Raw genomic sequence first — 17,368 nt, 5'->3', positions numbered from 1 at the left:
GCTAGGCTGTTCTGTACTTCATCACATAATCTATATGTGCACATTTTTTTTATCATGAGACTGTTCTAAAACTAGAATCCTTGTTTATTAATAGGCTCTGCTTTACTTGGTTCCGTTTACCCTGATCCCTATAATCCTTGTTGCCTGGTGCAGAGGGGAACTAGACAGTATGTGGCAGGGAGATGCACAGGTACATAATATACTAGTGTACAGGTACATAATATACTAGTATACTGGTACATAATATAGTAGTGTACAGGTACATAATATACTAGTGTACAGGTACATAATATACTAGTATACCCCCTGAGCGAATTTAGGGGTGGGTGTACCCCCCCCCCTTGATTTTACTCCGCAGTCTTTTGACCTGGAATAGGTCATCTATGACCACTGGCAGGTTGGTCAAGCTGGAAAGAAGGGCGATGCACCCAAAGAGGCTTGCCTCAATTTAGGACAACATTGTTTTAAAGTTTTAAATGCCTTTATTTCAAGCGGCCCAAGAAAACCAAATTATCGTAGATTGGAAGAAGGGAGGGTTCTTGAATTTTTTTTAACAATAATTCCTTTTTTACTAACAGCCTTATTATGGTAAACTTTCATTTTTAACTTTTTAAAAAAAAACATAGAAACTACGTGCAGTAGCCTGCAATAAAAATTAGCATGATTTAAGAAGCATGTATAATGTTCATGTATAAAGTTCAATCAATAACATTTTTTTAAATGTTATTAAGATAACTAAATAAATTATTTACCCTATATAGGCTAACTCTCTGCTTCAAACTGAAACCGCCCTTGCATAATATACTAATGAAGTGGTACATAATATACTAGTATTCAGGTACATAATATACTAGTGTATAGTTAAATAATATACTAGTGTACAGGACCAGTTATATAATATACTAGTGTACAGGACCAGGTATATAATATACTAGTGTACAGGACCAGGTATATAATATCCTAGTGTACAGGACCAGGTATATAATATACTAGTGTCATGACCAGGTACATAATATACTACTGAACAGGACCAGGTACATAATATACTAGTGTATAGGTAAATAATATACTAGTGTACAGGACCAGGTATATAATATACTAGTGTACAGGACCAGGTATATAATATACTAGTGTATAGGACCAGGTATATAATATCCTAGTGTACAGGACCAGGTATATAATATACTAGTGTCAGGACCAGGTACATAATATACTACTGAACAGGACCAGGTACATAATATACTACTGTACCGGACCAGGTATATGATATGTGTACAGGCACATAATATACTACTATTTAGTTGAATATTTAAGTATTGTGTGGCATGAAGAATGAATAATGTATATTGTATATAAGCTTAGTTTAAACAGTTTTTTTAGTCTTTTTTTATTAATTGCATACTAGAAACCTCGCAATAGATTTTTCACCTATTTTGAAAATACGCTTCTTACCCTGATAAGGACTGCATGCAGAAAACACAGTTTTTACATGTAAATTACATGTAAAAATCATATTTTAACTACCTTGGGAACCCAGCTTTATCTGGATTTTACCTTATAAAAGTTAACTTAGACAACATTCCTGTAGATCTGCCGAATTCCCCAATCTTTTTACACAAGTCAGTCATGGGTTTATGAGTTATGAATGATCGAACAAACAAACAAACAAACAAACAGACAATCAAAGATTACTACTTATTGTATAGAAAACCTTGGCTTGACTAGTTTGATTTATTTTATCAACTTTATTATTAGGTTTTTATAATTTTACAGATACAAAGGGAATTTAAGCGAGCTGTTTTTGATTTGTTATTTGTTTGAATGATAATGTCTCGCACAACTTACATTTTATAACTGACAAAATAGATAAGTTGTAAAGCAAATATTTTTGAATGCCGGGTTATTTTTATCACTTGACCCTCAAGGACATCTCTGGACAGTAATATCGTCTGACTTGTGTGAGATTAAGTAATTTTTGTATTTTATAAAAGGTGAAAAATCCCTCAATTCAGAAAAATGTCTTCAAATCTCATTTTTTAAACCATTGCATGAGATATTTTTTTTATTTTATCCCTAGATTTAGCTTTTGTTTAAATGTTTGAATACAAGGTAACTAGTCTGACAGCTCCTAAATCCGGTCAGAGTGACCCTCAGCTTCTACAACACGACTACCTTCAGAGGTAAACCAGGTATACTTTAGGTAGTCCAGGTATACTTCAGGTAGCCCAGGTATACTTCAGGTAGTCCAGGTATACTTCAGGTAGCCCAGGTATACTTCAGGTAGTCCAGGTATACTTTAGGTAGCCCAGGTATACTTCAGGTAGTCCAGGTATACTTCAGGTAGTCCAGGTATACTTCAGGTAGTCCAGGTAAACTTCAGGTAGTCCAGGTATACTTCAGGTAGTCCATGTAAACTTCAGGTAGTCCATGTATACTTCAGGTAGTCAAGGTATACTTCAGGTAGTCCAGGTATACTTCAGGTAGTCCAGGTGTACTTCAGGTAGTCCAGGTATACTTCAGGTAGTCCAGGTATACTTCAGGTAGTCCAGGTATACTTTAGGTAGCCCAGGTATATTTTAGGTAGTCCAGGTATACTTTAGGTAGTCCAGGTATACTTCAGGTAGTCCAGGTATACTTCAGGTAGTCCAGGTATTCTTCAGGTAGTCCAGGTATACTTCAGGTATACTACAAGTATACTTCAGGTAGTCCAGGTATACTTCAGGTATACTACAGGTATCGCAGGTATGAATGCACCCCATTGTATAAACAATTTTTTAGATGTTTTTTCGTTCCTTTGTTTTGTTTGTTTTTGATATTTTTTTTGTGCACACAATCATATTGTAATTGTTATTGTTTACATTTTTGGTGTTGTATAAGAGGATTACTTAAAGATATGTAATTTTACGTGACCTTCCATACATGTAGATGCATGTCCAATTCACACCGGTACCCTTAAAAGGGTTTCTGATGAAGAACGATATATCCAGGATTTATCTTTAAAACTGGTTATTTTCAATTGTGGTTTCTAGAACTGCCAATGCTATAAAACTCTATTCTGTTAATGTTTGCTTTTATTAAGCAATATCTTTATTCTAAAAAAAAGGAAAAACGATTTAAAAACGATCCAAAAAAAGTTCGTTGAAACACGTTTTTTAATCGTCTTTAGCTCGGTTTTAGCATATATTTTCCATGTCCAAATATTTGCCAAATGTTGGCATAAAACGAACCAAAAACGAACCAACTAAGTGCACATCACTAATTGGGACAAAAAATAAAGTTATTATGCGTTTATTTTTATTCTCTTCCCTGTTCAGACAGAGCATGAGGACGAATATGAGAATGTAGAGAGTGAGGACGAGGACGAACAGAAGGAAGATCCTCCCCAGCCTCAAATCAATTAAATGTTAATCGTCCGGATCAAAAAACGGCCAATAGGCTTCGTCCGGACCAAGAGAAGGCCATTAGTCTTCGTCCGGACCAAAAAACGGCCAAAAGGCTTCGTCCGAAACGTAAAATCGTAGACAATATGCATCATTTGGAGAAAAGAAAGGGCTAGCCGGCAATTTTAGGACCAATTTAATATTTACTCATTGTATTATAGTTTCAAGATCAATTCAACCATTTTATATCAACATAAATCGTCTTTGAACAACGCGGCATTCATTCGTATACATAAAAATACAAATATCATAATTAAGAAAACTAATGTCTAATATCCAGGGATTTTAAAAATGTCGTCTTGCTATTTTATACATTCAAAATTGATGCAGATATCATTATTTTATTTCATTGGGCCGTTTTAAAGATATAAGATTTCAGACCTCATTTCGTTGTTAAAACAAACTTTTAAAACATCGAAGACAGTTCATTATGCCTTTTATTTTTGGACCCCTCTGTACTTAATACAATAAGTATCAGCTTTAATTTTCTTAAAATTCATTTTAAAAAATTGTGTTGATAAAATTTTAGTAAAATCTGGGTTTCTATGTTTTATGACTTCTAGGTTTACAAAGAAAATTTAAAATTGAATTAATTTGATATTATTAAAGATCTTCAAGTATTCATGTTGTATTAATTATTAATCAATGTTTTCATACTTTATTAGATTATTTATGTTTAACATAAACTATTTATTATCCACTATATGTATATAACCGTATTCATTTATTCTCTCTTGTACACTGTACGATATGTTTATGTTAACATGTTAAATAACACAGGATAAGAATTCTGTTTAATGTACATCACTCGGTAGTCGGATATGGAACGTGTCCCCCGCCCCCACCCCCCCTATAATCTTTATGAGGAAATATGACATTTTTTTGAGAAATGTTTGACGGATCATGAGCAGTTGTTTTCCCCGCGTTTCGGGTAGTTACGTAAATACTTTTAAGGTTTTCTTAAATCAAGAAATTTTTTAATTCACTAATACACCCCCCCCCCTCTCATCGCTCTCTTTTTCTTTTTGTGACCATATATTTGAAAATTTGCACTTTTGAGTTTCTAGGTTTTTTTGAATTGTAGTTTAGTGTTTCAAATTACTATATTGTGTAATATTTTGTAATGTTGAAAAATATGTAATTTATATGTTTCTCCCTTTTTTAGAAATAAATTGGTTAAAAACATATTTGTAAGTACGAGGCCGGATGTAAATGTTGGTTAGGTTAGATGTAAGTAGTTTGTTTATCGAATTCACATTGCACATATTTTGTAGATCGAAGGCACGTGTTTTGTAGGTCAGATATCATATTTTGTAGGTCGGATAAACACAATTACTATTACTATTTATTATTACCCTCCCCTCCGTGTGAAAATAATAAGCTTTGGATATTAAAACAACATTTTTAAAAAGACAGTATACATTCAGTTCTCTGTGAAGTAACATTGAGTCTTGCTGTATATGGGGGGCTATACACCCCTGTACATATGAATAGAAGAAATAAAAAGGAACTACAAGAAACATTAAAGGCCTGCATTAATCTTTAAACGTTGTATTAAACTTGAGAATGGAGGTTTTTTACATAGCTGGATCCAGATTTTGCTATTGACAGCTTTAAATATACTCCTTAATAACAAGCCTGGTTAGCTGGTGTTAAGTATCCAAACTTGTCAAAAAGATGTTTACTCTTTTGATTGAATCTGGTTCTATGTGTAAGCGACAAGGAAACTCAGAACAGTCAGGTTCTTAAACAACTTTCTCCATTTTCTTGTTGCTGAACAGAACCCTGTGTGGAATAACATGGCAGTACACCCTACTTGGAAAAAGAAAGAATATAATAGTGCAGAGAGGAGGGGTTCTCTATGCTTCTCTTCCCCCTCCCTCTTGCCAGAAACAAGGAAAATGGAAACATAGAAAGTAGAATCCTGATAGGCTGTGCACTAAGATAACGGTTTATACTTTCTTATCCCATTTGTCATTATTAAGGCAGAATTCTGACAATAGATATTCTCAGAATTTTCAAATCCAGCTTAGTGTGACTTTTATTTTTTCAACCTGTAAGAATATTGAGGAAATTATGTTTGAACAGTTTTGAGTCAGACGTTACTGAAAACTAAAAATACAGCCAAGATATCAAATTAAAGAATAGTGTGAATCGGAAATATGTGTCAAAATGCATTTTCCCTTGTCGTACAAGAGACAAGAATAAATTATTCCAAAAAACAAACAATTTTTTCGGAAATTGAAATTGCCAACTGGAAATATATTAAATACAAACTATGACTGAAAAGTACATGAAATCTATTGCTGACAGGATCAGATCGAACACCACATCCCATTCAACACTACTATGGTCAGCAGCTCCTAGCTCTTCATGGCATATTACCCCTTTCACCCCATTAAACTCGAAAAAAACTCCATCACTTTCCTAAAATGATCATCCTAGGAAATATATTAATAGTGAAATCTTTTTAAAATCTCTAAAATACATCAAGATTGGTTTCAAAATATTCTTATGAATTCAGAAACTTTGAAACCGTAAAAATCTGTTGATACTTAAACAAAAGCCAAAATCCGGGTTTCCCCTAACAATTTTGAAAATATTGAAACAAAGACATGTGGATTTCATTCACCGGGTCCAGGCACATCTTTTGATAGCATTTGTCGTCAATTTTTGAAGAATTTTATTTTACTAGTGACCAAAGTGAATAAATATAAATAATATTTATTCACTTTGACTAGTGACTCTATGGGGTTTTTAAAATGCTAAATTTCAATTGCAGTCAACGAGCTTGACATTTTTATGGGCAAAATAGAGAGTGTGTCAAAATAAAAAAAGGTCAAAAAAGACCACCTTTTGGAGATATCAAAAATATTTATTTTCCATGTTTCATTTATTTGTGTTGAGTGTAAATGGTAGTGATACAATATAATTTACGCAGCTGCAGCAGTATTGTACGCATAGCTCTGAGCATATGGAAGATATGCGTAGTTGACGCTTGGAGTGAGCGCTGAATACTTGGCAACCTCCACAGCCTCAGGTGCAGCCTCAACTCCAACATTATGGACGGGGAGATTAGTGGCAGCTACACGGAATCCCATAGCATCAGAGATGTAGTTCACAGTCTGAATAAGACCATTAGCATCAACATAGCTATAGGTGCCTCGGGTGATGCCGTCAGCGGTTTTAATCTCAGACTTTGACTGGGTTGGGTTTGAATATCCATAGTTGTATTGTCCGAGTTCATCCTGAGCATGAAATTGTGTATTTACATCAGCTACAGGAGCAGTAGTTTCAACAATTACTGGAGCAGCATTATTAACTGTTGCAATGGGGATGGGAGCAGCAGAAACAACAGGTGCGTCTTGAACAGGTGCTGAGAGGGGTAGGTTATACTCATAGTTTGAAGCATATGGAAGGTAAGCATATTGTACAAGAGGAGAAAGTACATTGCTAGCATCCTGCTCTTTATCACCAGTGTAGGCAACAGCAACAGCAGGCTGAGCTTCAGCAACTGGAGCAGATGCCCCATCAATCACATGAACAGGAAGGTTGGTTGCGCCAACACGGAATCCAAGAGCATCAGCAATATAGTTAACCGTTTGTAGGAGACCATCAGAGTCTACGTAAGTATAGCTTCCTCTAACAACACCATCTGCTGTCTTCAGCTCCTGCTTCACAGAGTTTTCATCACTGTAACCATAATTGTACTGACCAAATTCATCTTGTACATGAAACTGGGAGCTTGAAGCATCTGCAATCTGAACTGGAGAAGCAGCAGGGGCAGCATTATAGACAACAGGAGCAGCTTGAACAGCAGGGTTGGCATAAATAACAGGAACAGTCTGAACAGCAGGGTAAGCATAAGCAGGTTGAGTAGCTTCAGGAATGTATTCCTCCTCTCCAGCGGCAGCCTCAACAGCAGCATAAGCCTGAGCATGCTGAATCTTAGCTGCTGCCACCTCTGGAGTATCTTCAGGCCCAGCACCATATGCTATTGGGAGATTTGTTCCAGCAACTCTAAAACCAGCATCATCAGCTATGTACTCGACTGTTTGGATTACTCCATTTCCATCTACATATCTGTAGCCACCTGTTACCACACCATCAGCTGTCTTGGACTCCTGGCGAACTGATCCAGTGTCACTGTATCCAAAACTGTACTGACCAAACTCATCCTGTGCATGGTACTGAGAAGAGATGGGAGCAGTCTCGGATTGAATTATAGGGATAGCGGCAGCAGGTTGGGAAGCATATGAAGTTTGCACTGATGGAGCTGCTTGGACAACTTGGACAGCTTGTGCAATAGGAGCAGCTTGAATAGCAGGAGCTGCTTGGATGTATTGAGTAGGAAGAGCATGATATCCATAGTTTGATGCATAGGGCAGGTAAGCATAGGACACTTGTGGGACAACTACAGGGGCAGCAGCTGCAGATACCACTGGAGCAGCTTCCTCTTCAGCAGCAGCTGTAGCTACAGGAGAAACTGCTACCTGTACAGGAGCAGCAGATCCTTCTACATCATGAACAGGTAAATTAGTAGCTGCAACTCTAAACCCCAAAGCATCAGAAATATAATTTGTAGTCTGGACTAATCCATTTGCATCAACATAGGTATAGGTTCTTTTCACAACCCCACCAGCAGTCTTGACTTCACTCTTAGACTGGTCAGCACTGTTGTATCCGTAGTTATACTGTCCAATCTCATCCTGAAATATGTACATTGTACATCAATTAACTAATCTAATCATTCTGAAATATCAACAATTCATTCTGAGATATGGAGATCAATTTGATTGATCATTTCAACAAATTGTCTAGAAATAAAGAGATAAATTTGATTAGTCAACTAAAAAATCATTCTGAAATATGGAAATCAATGGACGCAAAAACCCATGCATTAAAACTACAAGAACCTTGATGGTTGTCGTGTATTTCATGGTTAAGATGAATTTGTCTGCACTTTATGTCAATAATATTATTTCAATATTATTATGGCGTGCAATTCCTATGTCAAATAATCAAAGTTCTCAACATTTCTAGTTAATTATAAGAACCTGATCAAACACTGACTACTAGGACTACCAGCAGGTAGATAGTATGTATAGTCACTAGCATGGTTAACTACAGTCCTGAGCACTATACTGACTACTAGGACTACCAGCTGGTAGATAGTATGTATAGTCACTAGCATGGTTAACTACAGTACCTGAGCACTATACTGACTACTAGGACTACCAGCTGGTAGATAGTATGTATAGTCACTAGCATGGTTAACTACAGTACCTGAGCACTATACTGACTACTAGGACTACCAGCAGGTAGATAGTATACATAGTCACTAGCATGGTTAACTACAGTACCTGAGCACTATACTGACTACTAGGACTACCAGCAGGTAGATAGTATATATAGTCACTAGCATGGTTAACTACAGTCCTGAGCACTATACTGACTACTAGGACTACCAGCAGGTAGATAGTATATATAGTCACTAGCATGGTTAACTACAGTACCTGAGCATTATACTGACTACTAGGACTACCAGCAGGTAGATAGTATGTATAGTCACTAGCATGGTTAACTACAGTACCTGAGCATTATACTGACTACTAGGACTACCAGCAGGTAGATAGTATATATAGTCACTAGCATGGTTAACTACAGTACCTGAGCACTATACTGACTACTAGGACTACTAGAAGGTAGATAGTATACATAGTCACTAGCATGGTTAACTATAGTACCTGAGCACTATACTGACTACTAGGACTACCAGCAGGTAGATAGTATACATAGTCACTAGCATGGTTAACTACAGTACCTGAGCATTATACTGACTACTAGGACTACCAGCAGGTAGATAGTATGTATAGTCACTAGCATAAGCTGCTGGAGATGCTTCTGCTTCAGGGACAGGCACTGCCACTGATACACTCACCACTGTCACAAACACCTAAAATAATTTCAATAAACTCATATTTCTTGGACACTCTCAGAATAACTTTATCAGTCTTCGCTTAAAATCTGCATATTCTAAGATTGTCGAAAATAACTATGTGCAATCAATCTATTTTTCAAAATTGTAACATTATTATTTTTACAATGAAAATTATTTACACAACCTCTATTTTCTTCATATATTTAGTTTTCCTCTTTAACAATTTAATTTAGTATTTTTTCTATACCTTAGGAACAAATTACTATTAATGCTTGATAAAATATGGATGGATTAATTATATGCCTAAGATATATTAGATAATTAAAAATAATTAGGTATTGTGTGTCTCCAATGATGCATGAACATAGGCTTAGTATCTGTAAGACTGTAATGTGGTTTAGCTACAGACACAATCCCATGCTACAGCTGATTTATTTTTCTAAATGTCATTGTAATTTATACGCGCGGCATTCCAATTTGCTTGCGCACTCAGCTGGAAACTGTCATCTTATTTCTTTGTCCCAATGACGTAATTATTTTTCCAAAAGATGACAATTTGAAAAAATGCCCAATAAATTAAACTGTTAACAAGATTGTTTTAGAAATACTTTGTAGATGATAATTCAAGGCAATATATGAAAATCATGCAAGAAGTAGAGTGAAAATGTTTTTAGTCAGGCATTACTAGAGTTTGATTTCGTTTCAGACATATTCTAATGATTTAAAAAGTACAATCGTCTTCGTCTATATCAATACAAGGAAGACGACTTACTTTTTACTTTACATATTTACTAGCAAACTTGTAATCTTAAAAACGCTTTAAAGCGAAATTAGTAAATATTCGTAGTCATTATGTTGATAAAATCGCCGACCTCTCTACAATGACCAAAAAAATCATTAACTAATAAACTAATGTATTTAATTTATATATTATATAATACGGAAATTTATTAAATGATACGGAAATTTATTAAATAAGACAGAAATTTATTAAATAATACGGAAATTTATTAAATAATACGGAAATTTATTAAATAATACGAAAATGTATTAAATAATACGGAAATTTATTAAATAATACGGAAATTTATTAAATAATACGGAAGTTTATTAAATAATACGGAAATTATTAAATAAAACGGAAATTTATTAAATAGAACGGAAATTTATTAAATAATACTGAAATTTATTAGATAAAACGGAAATTTATTAAATAATCTCTAGCTGAGCAAGTTTAACAATGTGTGAAATCAGAGGAAATCCAAAGTTACACTATAAGTTGTTTGTAGCCTTAATTCTAAAGGTTAAATGATCCATCAAAATACCGATCACGAACCACGATGTTGTGACGTAATGACTCATGGTTTAGAATAAGCCTGGAGTAAAATATTTTCAGGTTTTCAAGTGAAACTATAATAGGTCCGGCTATACTGTAGGATTTGGAGCAGGTTTCAGACCTTATCAGTACTCTAGTACAGATTTAAACCAAGGAATTAACATTTCTCAACGGCAACAATTTAGAGAGACCAAAGAACGTTCAACTTAGCATGGTTAACTACAGTACCTGAGCACTATACTGACTACTAGGACTACCAGCAGGTAGATAGTATGTATAGTCACTAGCATGGTTAACTACAGTCCCTCCCCCACAATTCTCTCCCTCCATATTTTACTATTTCCCTGTAACCCCTTCAGTAAAATATAATTCTGGTTCTTTCGTAAATATTCAGATTTCCAATGAAATCATATTTCAACTAATTCCACGGCACAGAGCAATATACTATAGAAAGTATAAAACCCAGAACACAGTGGAAGAGTAAGACGACTGTTAGACTCAAGTTATTATGTCAAATAGAGTCCAATGACAGCAAATGTGATGTGTAAATAGACCCCAATCACACCGATAAAATTTGTCTGCTTTATTACATCATCAAATACACATTACAGTTACAGTTACACTACTTAAATATCATGTTCCTATTCCATAGTTCTATGGGTATCACTGTATAAGTGTTCTATCTGAGAAATTTACCAATGCCGCCGCTATCTTTCCCAGAGAGTAACTACTGTTTGATTTGAATTGCCAGAATTTATAATTCATTCCATTTTAAATATACAGTTAACAGGAAAAGTCATATCATGAAAATGAAGATTCACCGACACTCCTAAATCGTGTACGGTACTTTTACCTTAAATTTGTGAACGATTTCTTAAAAACAATTTGTTTTTAAAGTATACACATCGGAAAAACACTTTTCAGTTAACTAACTAGTTTAAAATCTTCGTTTCAAGTATTTTGAGTTCAAAGCGAAAACATGCCTTTAATCTTCGCGTTTAGAAAATGTTTTAGTCCGGCATATTTAAACCACTTGTTTATAAAGCTTTATATGGCCTTTAAACTTATTTTAGGCTGTTCAAAGAATACTTCTAGGGGTGTTTATCAGATTGTCTCATTGGTAAAAATGAAAATTTTGGAAGGATCCCCCAGTAAAAAAAACACGTTTATTTGAGAAAAAAAAATTTATGATGTGTGAAGGAAAAGCTAAAATTATTACATCTAAAGCTACCTATCTATTGACGACTGTAGAGAATTTACTCCGCTTTTTTCATTTATGGAATTCCCTTTAATCCAAAAATTATTGAATACACCATTAAAAGACAATTGTTTTAGATAAAAAATTACTAATTTTCATACTGGAAATAAAGTCTTATTATTTGTGGGTAGTATTTATGCTAATTTTAGACCTGTGTTAAAATTGTTGCTGAACCGCCGGTTAGTGCTAAAAATATCCATTATCTAGAACACTAGTCATACATATAACTGAACACTTTGATTATTTGTTACTGGATCGGTCAGGGTGAGAGGAAGAGGGTTATTTTGCCAAATTTAGCAAAATAATATCAGCACTGTGTTTAAAGTTATAATCCTTTAAATAAAATATAGCATTAAAGGGACTGGAAAATGACTTAAAGGGAGTGTTCGCGAGAAATCAAAGTGGGTATAGACTTACGGCGAAAAACAAACGCTTTTGATCACTACTAATCTTACTTCTATCTGTTGCGTCTATACGGAGAAAATTGTTAAAAACGACTTTTACTGAAGAACGTAGCGTCCATACAAAGTTGCATTAGAAGACGCGTATCATAAAATAATAAATTTTATTTCAAACAAATCATTCGGATATTACAACCTATAGACATATAAAACATTTTTCGACGCATTCATATAAAGTTAATAATTCACAATATTTGTTATTTATTTTATATACAATGCACTTAAAACGCCTTCTTTCCGCTAGGTGTCTCTGCCACGTGTTATCATTCAAAGCATCTCGAGAGCATTGCATACAAAACGAATATTAAAAATTAGTACTACATACGAATGTGTCGAAAAATAATCAGGTTGTAATATCTGAATGATTCGTTTGGAATTAAATTGATTTGTTTACGATTAAGATTAGTATCGATCAAAAGCGATTATTTTTCGTCATAAGCCAATACCCCCCTTTCATTTTTCGCGAACACTCCCTTTGAACAAAACCTACTTTTACAGAGATGCTTTTACAATTCACAATGATACCTTTAAACTTTTTTCTTAGAAAAATAATTTCTGACTTATCCATTATTTTCAATTGCAGTTCTCTATTAAAGTTACTTGCGGATTTATGCTTGAATTAAATCGTTCAGTAAGAATTATGCAAAATTTTATTTGTATTTTTTTAAGTCCAAATGCACAAACCTCCGGTGGGCGGTTGGATGATTTTATTTCTGTAAATTGGCTTAAATCTATTATGTGTATACTGTTTACTTCTAAACAAGATTTAAAACTGATTGTAAACTTTAATAAAATACATTTCTCTAATAAAAAGTTTTCAAAGCCCACGTTTTGTAAATCTGAATAACTTCTACTTCCATTTCCAGAGAAAAGGAAGTCAATCTTGCATTACAAAATGATGTACATTGGTGATAATAAACAGTATAATCTTAATCTGTAAGTAATTTTAAATGGTTTATCTAAACAGTTTAATCTTAATCTGTAAGTAATTTTAAATTTTAAATAATTTTGTAAGCAATTAAAAAATTTGTAACTTCAACTTTTTTTAATTTTCAGAGATAATCTATTTTTACATATACTGCAGTTTTCACTAAGTCTCCGACATTCGGAAAAGACACCCCCTACATCAGCCAGGGGGTAGAATTGAGTCTTTGGAACAAAATCAAATAGTTAAACCTCAATATCTTTAGAACCGGATGTTTTAAACCTTTGATATTTCAAACTCAGATTACTTGATCAAACATAATTCATAGTTTTTGAATATCTAAGGTCTGTAACATTTGGTTCCAAAGATTTAGTGATCAGAAAATCAGAGTTTGTGGCAAAGACTCAATTCCTTTATCAGTTTTATTCCCATGATTAGATATGATGATTATCAAATTATAATAATAATCCAATTCCTCCCGCACCCATTTTTTGTACATATTAAACAAAGGCTCACAATATTGCATATGGAGTATTACAAGTTGACGCCCAAATTTTGGATTTTAAGATTTTGACATTTTAAAGTTTTGAAATAATCGCTAAAAAGCCAACAAACCATATGTAATCAAAGTTATGGAATTATTCCGACTCGATATATTTTTGTATTGTGTAACTTATTATTTTTGTAATCTTAGTTTGGAGTTATTCCGACTTGATATATATATTTTGTATTGTGTAACTTTGATACAGTGACATTAAAAAAAATGTTATTATTATTATTGCTATTATTATTATTATTATTATTATTATTATTATTATTTTAAATACTGTACTTTCTTCTTCACCTTGTAGTTCATTAACATGATTTTAATAACACCTTTTTCCTCATTTATCATCATTATTAGGTTTAAAATTTACACTGTACAGTACTCACCAACAATGTATTTATTTACAATTCTCATTCGCTTATAATGGGCCAACCAATTAAAACAACTTACTCTGGTTAGGCGGGTCCAAACTACATAATAAATTGTGATTTTTATTTGTATCATCTCATGCTTTGTAACTGAATAAAAATATTTAAAAAATACAATATTTTCTTAATTACATTATATTCATTATTACACAATTTCCATGAACACATGATTTTCATAATTACATTAATTTTATAATCACATTATTTTCATAATTAAATTCTTTTCATATATACATTATTTTCATGAATATATTATTTTCCTAATTACATTATTTACAAGATTACATTATTTTCATAAATATATTATTTTCATGATTACATTATTTTCATAAATATATTATTTTCATGATTACATTATTTTCATAAATATATTATTTTCATAATCACATTTTTTTTATAATTACATTTATTCCAAATGACATTATTTTCCTAATTACATTATTTTCCTAATTACCTAATGACATTATTTTCCTAATTACATTATTTTCCTAATTACATTATTTTCCTAATTACATTCTTTTCCTAATTACATTATTTTCATAATTAAATCATTTTCCTATTTACATTATTTTCCTAATTACATTATTTTCCTAATTACATTATTTTCCTAATTACATAATTACATTATTTTCCTAATTACATTATTTTCCTAATTACATTATTTTCCTAATTACATTAATTTGCTAATTACATTATTTTCCTAATTACATTAATTTAATAATTACACTACTTTCCTAATTACATTATTTTCCTAATTACATTATTTTCCTAATTACATTAATTTGCTAATTACATTATTTTCCTAATTACATTAATTTAATAATTACATTATTTTCCTAATTACATTAATTTCATAATTACACTACTTTCCTAATTACATTATTTTCCTAATTACATTAATTTCCTAATTACATTATTTTCATAATTACATTAATTTAATAATTACATTATTTTCCTAATTACATTAATTTCATAATTACATTACTTTCCTAATTACATTATTTTTCTAATTACATTAATTTTCCTAATTACATTATGCTCTTCATTACATTATTTTTATAATTACATTATTTACATAAATAAATAATTTTTGTAAATAAATGTTGTTATCATTAGATATATTTATTTGAATATAGGATTTGAAAATAGACTAATTATTCACAATTCTACCTTTATATTCATAGCAAGTAAAAAAGTGAGACAACATTTTTCAGAAAATCGTGGAATTCTACAAAAAAAAAGACGAAAAGTGTCATAAAGTACAAGCTCATTGTTTAACAGAAAAATATAGATATTCTTGAAAAAGAAAGGCCGCGACCGAAAAATAAATCTTGGGTGGGATTAACACTTACATTACACTCATGTTGGACAACCCATGGGGCGAGGTTCGTCTTGTTTTTTATTTGAATTTAATCGAGTTTTAATTGGGTTTTAATGAACCAACTTTTAAACTTTTAAAGTTGTCAATCTTTACTTTTTCATTTTAAACGCATCCGCAGACAAAATGGTAGAAAAGAGAAAAAAATAAAAAAGGGTTTTTAATTAATTGCAGGGCAAAGGACCAAACTGTTACATCTGCGCATGCGCACCGGAAAAAAAAACATTTTTAAGAAAGTAAAGGAACTGAGTTTTTGTCGCAAACTCTACTTTTCTAAACTCTATATTTTTGCTACCGAATGTCGTAGACCTTTGATGTTTCAAACTATGAATTCTGTTATGCCAAATAATCTAAGTTTGAATATCAAAGGTTTACATCATCAGATTGTAAAGATATAGGGATTAATCAATTTGAGTTTCTGACAAAAACTCAGCTCCTTTGGAGTTTCAACCTAGTACGGAAAGTTTACAAAAAATTAGTTGCAACCTCAAAAAGTATGCTTTATAAAAAAATGAAGAATACCCACTCCTGTATTCTGAGTCCATTGGCGCCTGATCCAATCAGGGTTCAGTCATGTGTTTGATGTCTATTCTGAACCTATAGAATTAGTTTGGCGGTAAAATCTTTCTTTCTATCTATCTCATTATCCAATCAGAGTTATGAATCCTGCAATCGGCGCTATCAGTAAATGGAAATATTTACTTCTACTGAAACTAAGGTGTACCGGCAATAAAGGACCTCATAGTGAATTAAAGGAATGATAAGTTAAAAACTATTCAAAGGAAACTATTCCTAGGAAACTATTCCTAGAAAACTATTCAAAGGAAACTATTCAAAGGAAACTATTCAAAGGAAACTATTCAAAGGAAACTATTCAAAGGAAACTATTCAAAGGAAACTATTCCTAGGAAACTATTCCTAGAAAACTATTCCTAGGAAACTATTCCTAGAAAACTATTCAAAGGAAACTATTTCTAGGAAAAGTATTGAATAAATGTAAAATGATCAGCAAAATATTTTCCTAAATTTTTGAATATTTTGTTAAAAGAAAATTCGTCCTTAACAAAATATTTGGTGTGCACTGTGCATCAATTCTAGGAAATCATAACAATTAATAAAGAATGAAGAATTCAAAAACACCAAAAAAGATAAATATTTTAAAAAATGCTTTTCGTGCAATTTAAAAATAAAATTTCAATCATTTTGTGTTCACAGTCCAATGTCTATACTTTGAATTGTTTTCAAACACAAAATAAAGAAACTATTAAAAGGACTGCTAACATAATTTTAAGCGATCCTTCAGTGCAGATTCTTGTTTTAGTTCCTTACGAAATATACTTTTAACATAGCCATGCTATTTTAACATAGCCATGCTATTTTAACATAGCTATTTTCTGGTTTGCTTAAATTTTAAAAATATTTTTGGTACTTAAATAGTTTGTACATAGGTAAAGAATTTAAAAGTTCATTTAACGTACCCGGCCAAAAACTTTTGAGTAAAAGTATAGGTTCCTTTTACTCAACATTTTTATGGTTCTTTTAGGTTCTTTAATAAGGTTTGTTATCCTTTTGTTGCTCTCGATGCACTCCGATGTGCGGAAAATGTCGTCTCCTTAGCATTGATAAATATAAATTAGCATATGACGTCAAGCTC

General features: G+C 32.4%; 1 protein-coding gene and 1 long non-coding RNA gene across 2 annotated transcripts; one reads left to right on the top strand and one right to left on the bottom strand.

Annotated features, from left to right (window-relative positions):
* The first annotated feature begins 158 nt into the window (after positions 1-158).
* LOC111697437 (uncharacterized) lies at positions 159-4,625 on the top strand. The gene is made up of 2 exons (XR_002764291.1): positions 159-190; positions 3,315-4,625. It is a non-coding gene; the product is annotated as an uncharacterized LOC111697437 (long non-coding RNA).
* Positions 4,626-6,294: 1,669 nt separating this feature from the next.
* Positions 6,295-11,047, bottom strand: LOC111697445 (uncharacterized). Its single transcript, XM_023467469.1, has 3 exons — positions 10,946-11,047; positions 9,265-9,396; positions 6,295-8,149 (listed from the first exon to the last, which is right to left on the bottom strand). Exons 1-3 carry the CDS (start codon positions 11,045-11,047, stop codon positions 6,374-6,376), a joined length of 2,010 nt encoding a protein of 669 aa, XP_023323237.1. The 3' UTR covers positions 6,295-6,373.
* Positions 11,048-17,368: the final 6,321 nt, after the last annotated feature.

The sequence above is a fragment of the Eurytemora carolleeae genome, unplaced genomic scaffold (genome assembly GCF_000591075.1).
Source record: "Eurytemora carolleeae unplaced genomic scaffold, Eaff_2.0 scaffold45, whole genome shotgun sequence".
Lineage (NCBI taxonomy): Eukaryota > Metazoa > Arthropoda > Copepoda > Calanoida > Temoridae > Eurytemora > Eurytemora carolleeae.
This window is presented reverse-complemented; position numbering and strand designations above follow the sequence as displayed.

Bases quoted from the DNA above. Each gene is read 5' to 3' on its own strand.
- LOC111697445 (XM_023467469.1), bottom strand. From the start codon at position 11,047: ATGGAGGGAGAGAATTGTGGGGGAGGGACTGTAGTTAACCATGCTAGT. The intron at 9,397-10,945 runs GTACTGTAGTTA...AAATTATTTTAG, and splicing joins GTAGTCAGTATAGTGCTCAG to GTGTTTGTGACAGTGGTGAG. The intron at 8,150-9,264 runs GTACTGTAGTTA...TACATATTTCAG, and splicing joins GTAGTCAGTATAATGCTCAG to GATGAGATTGGACAGTATAA.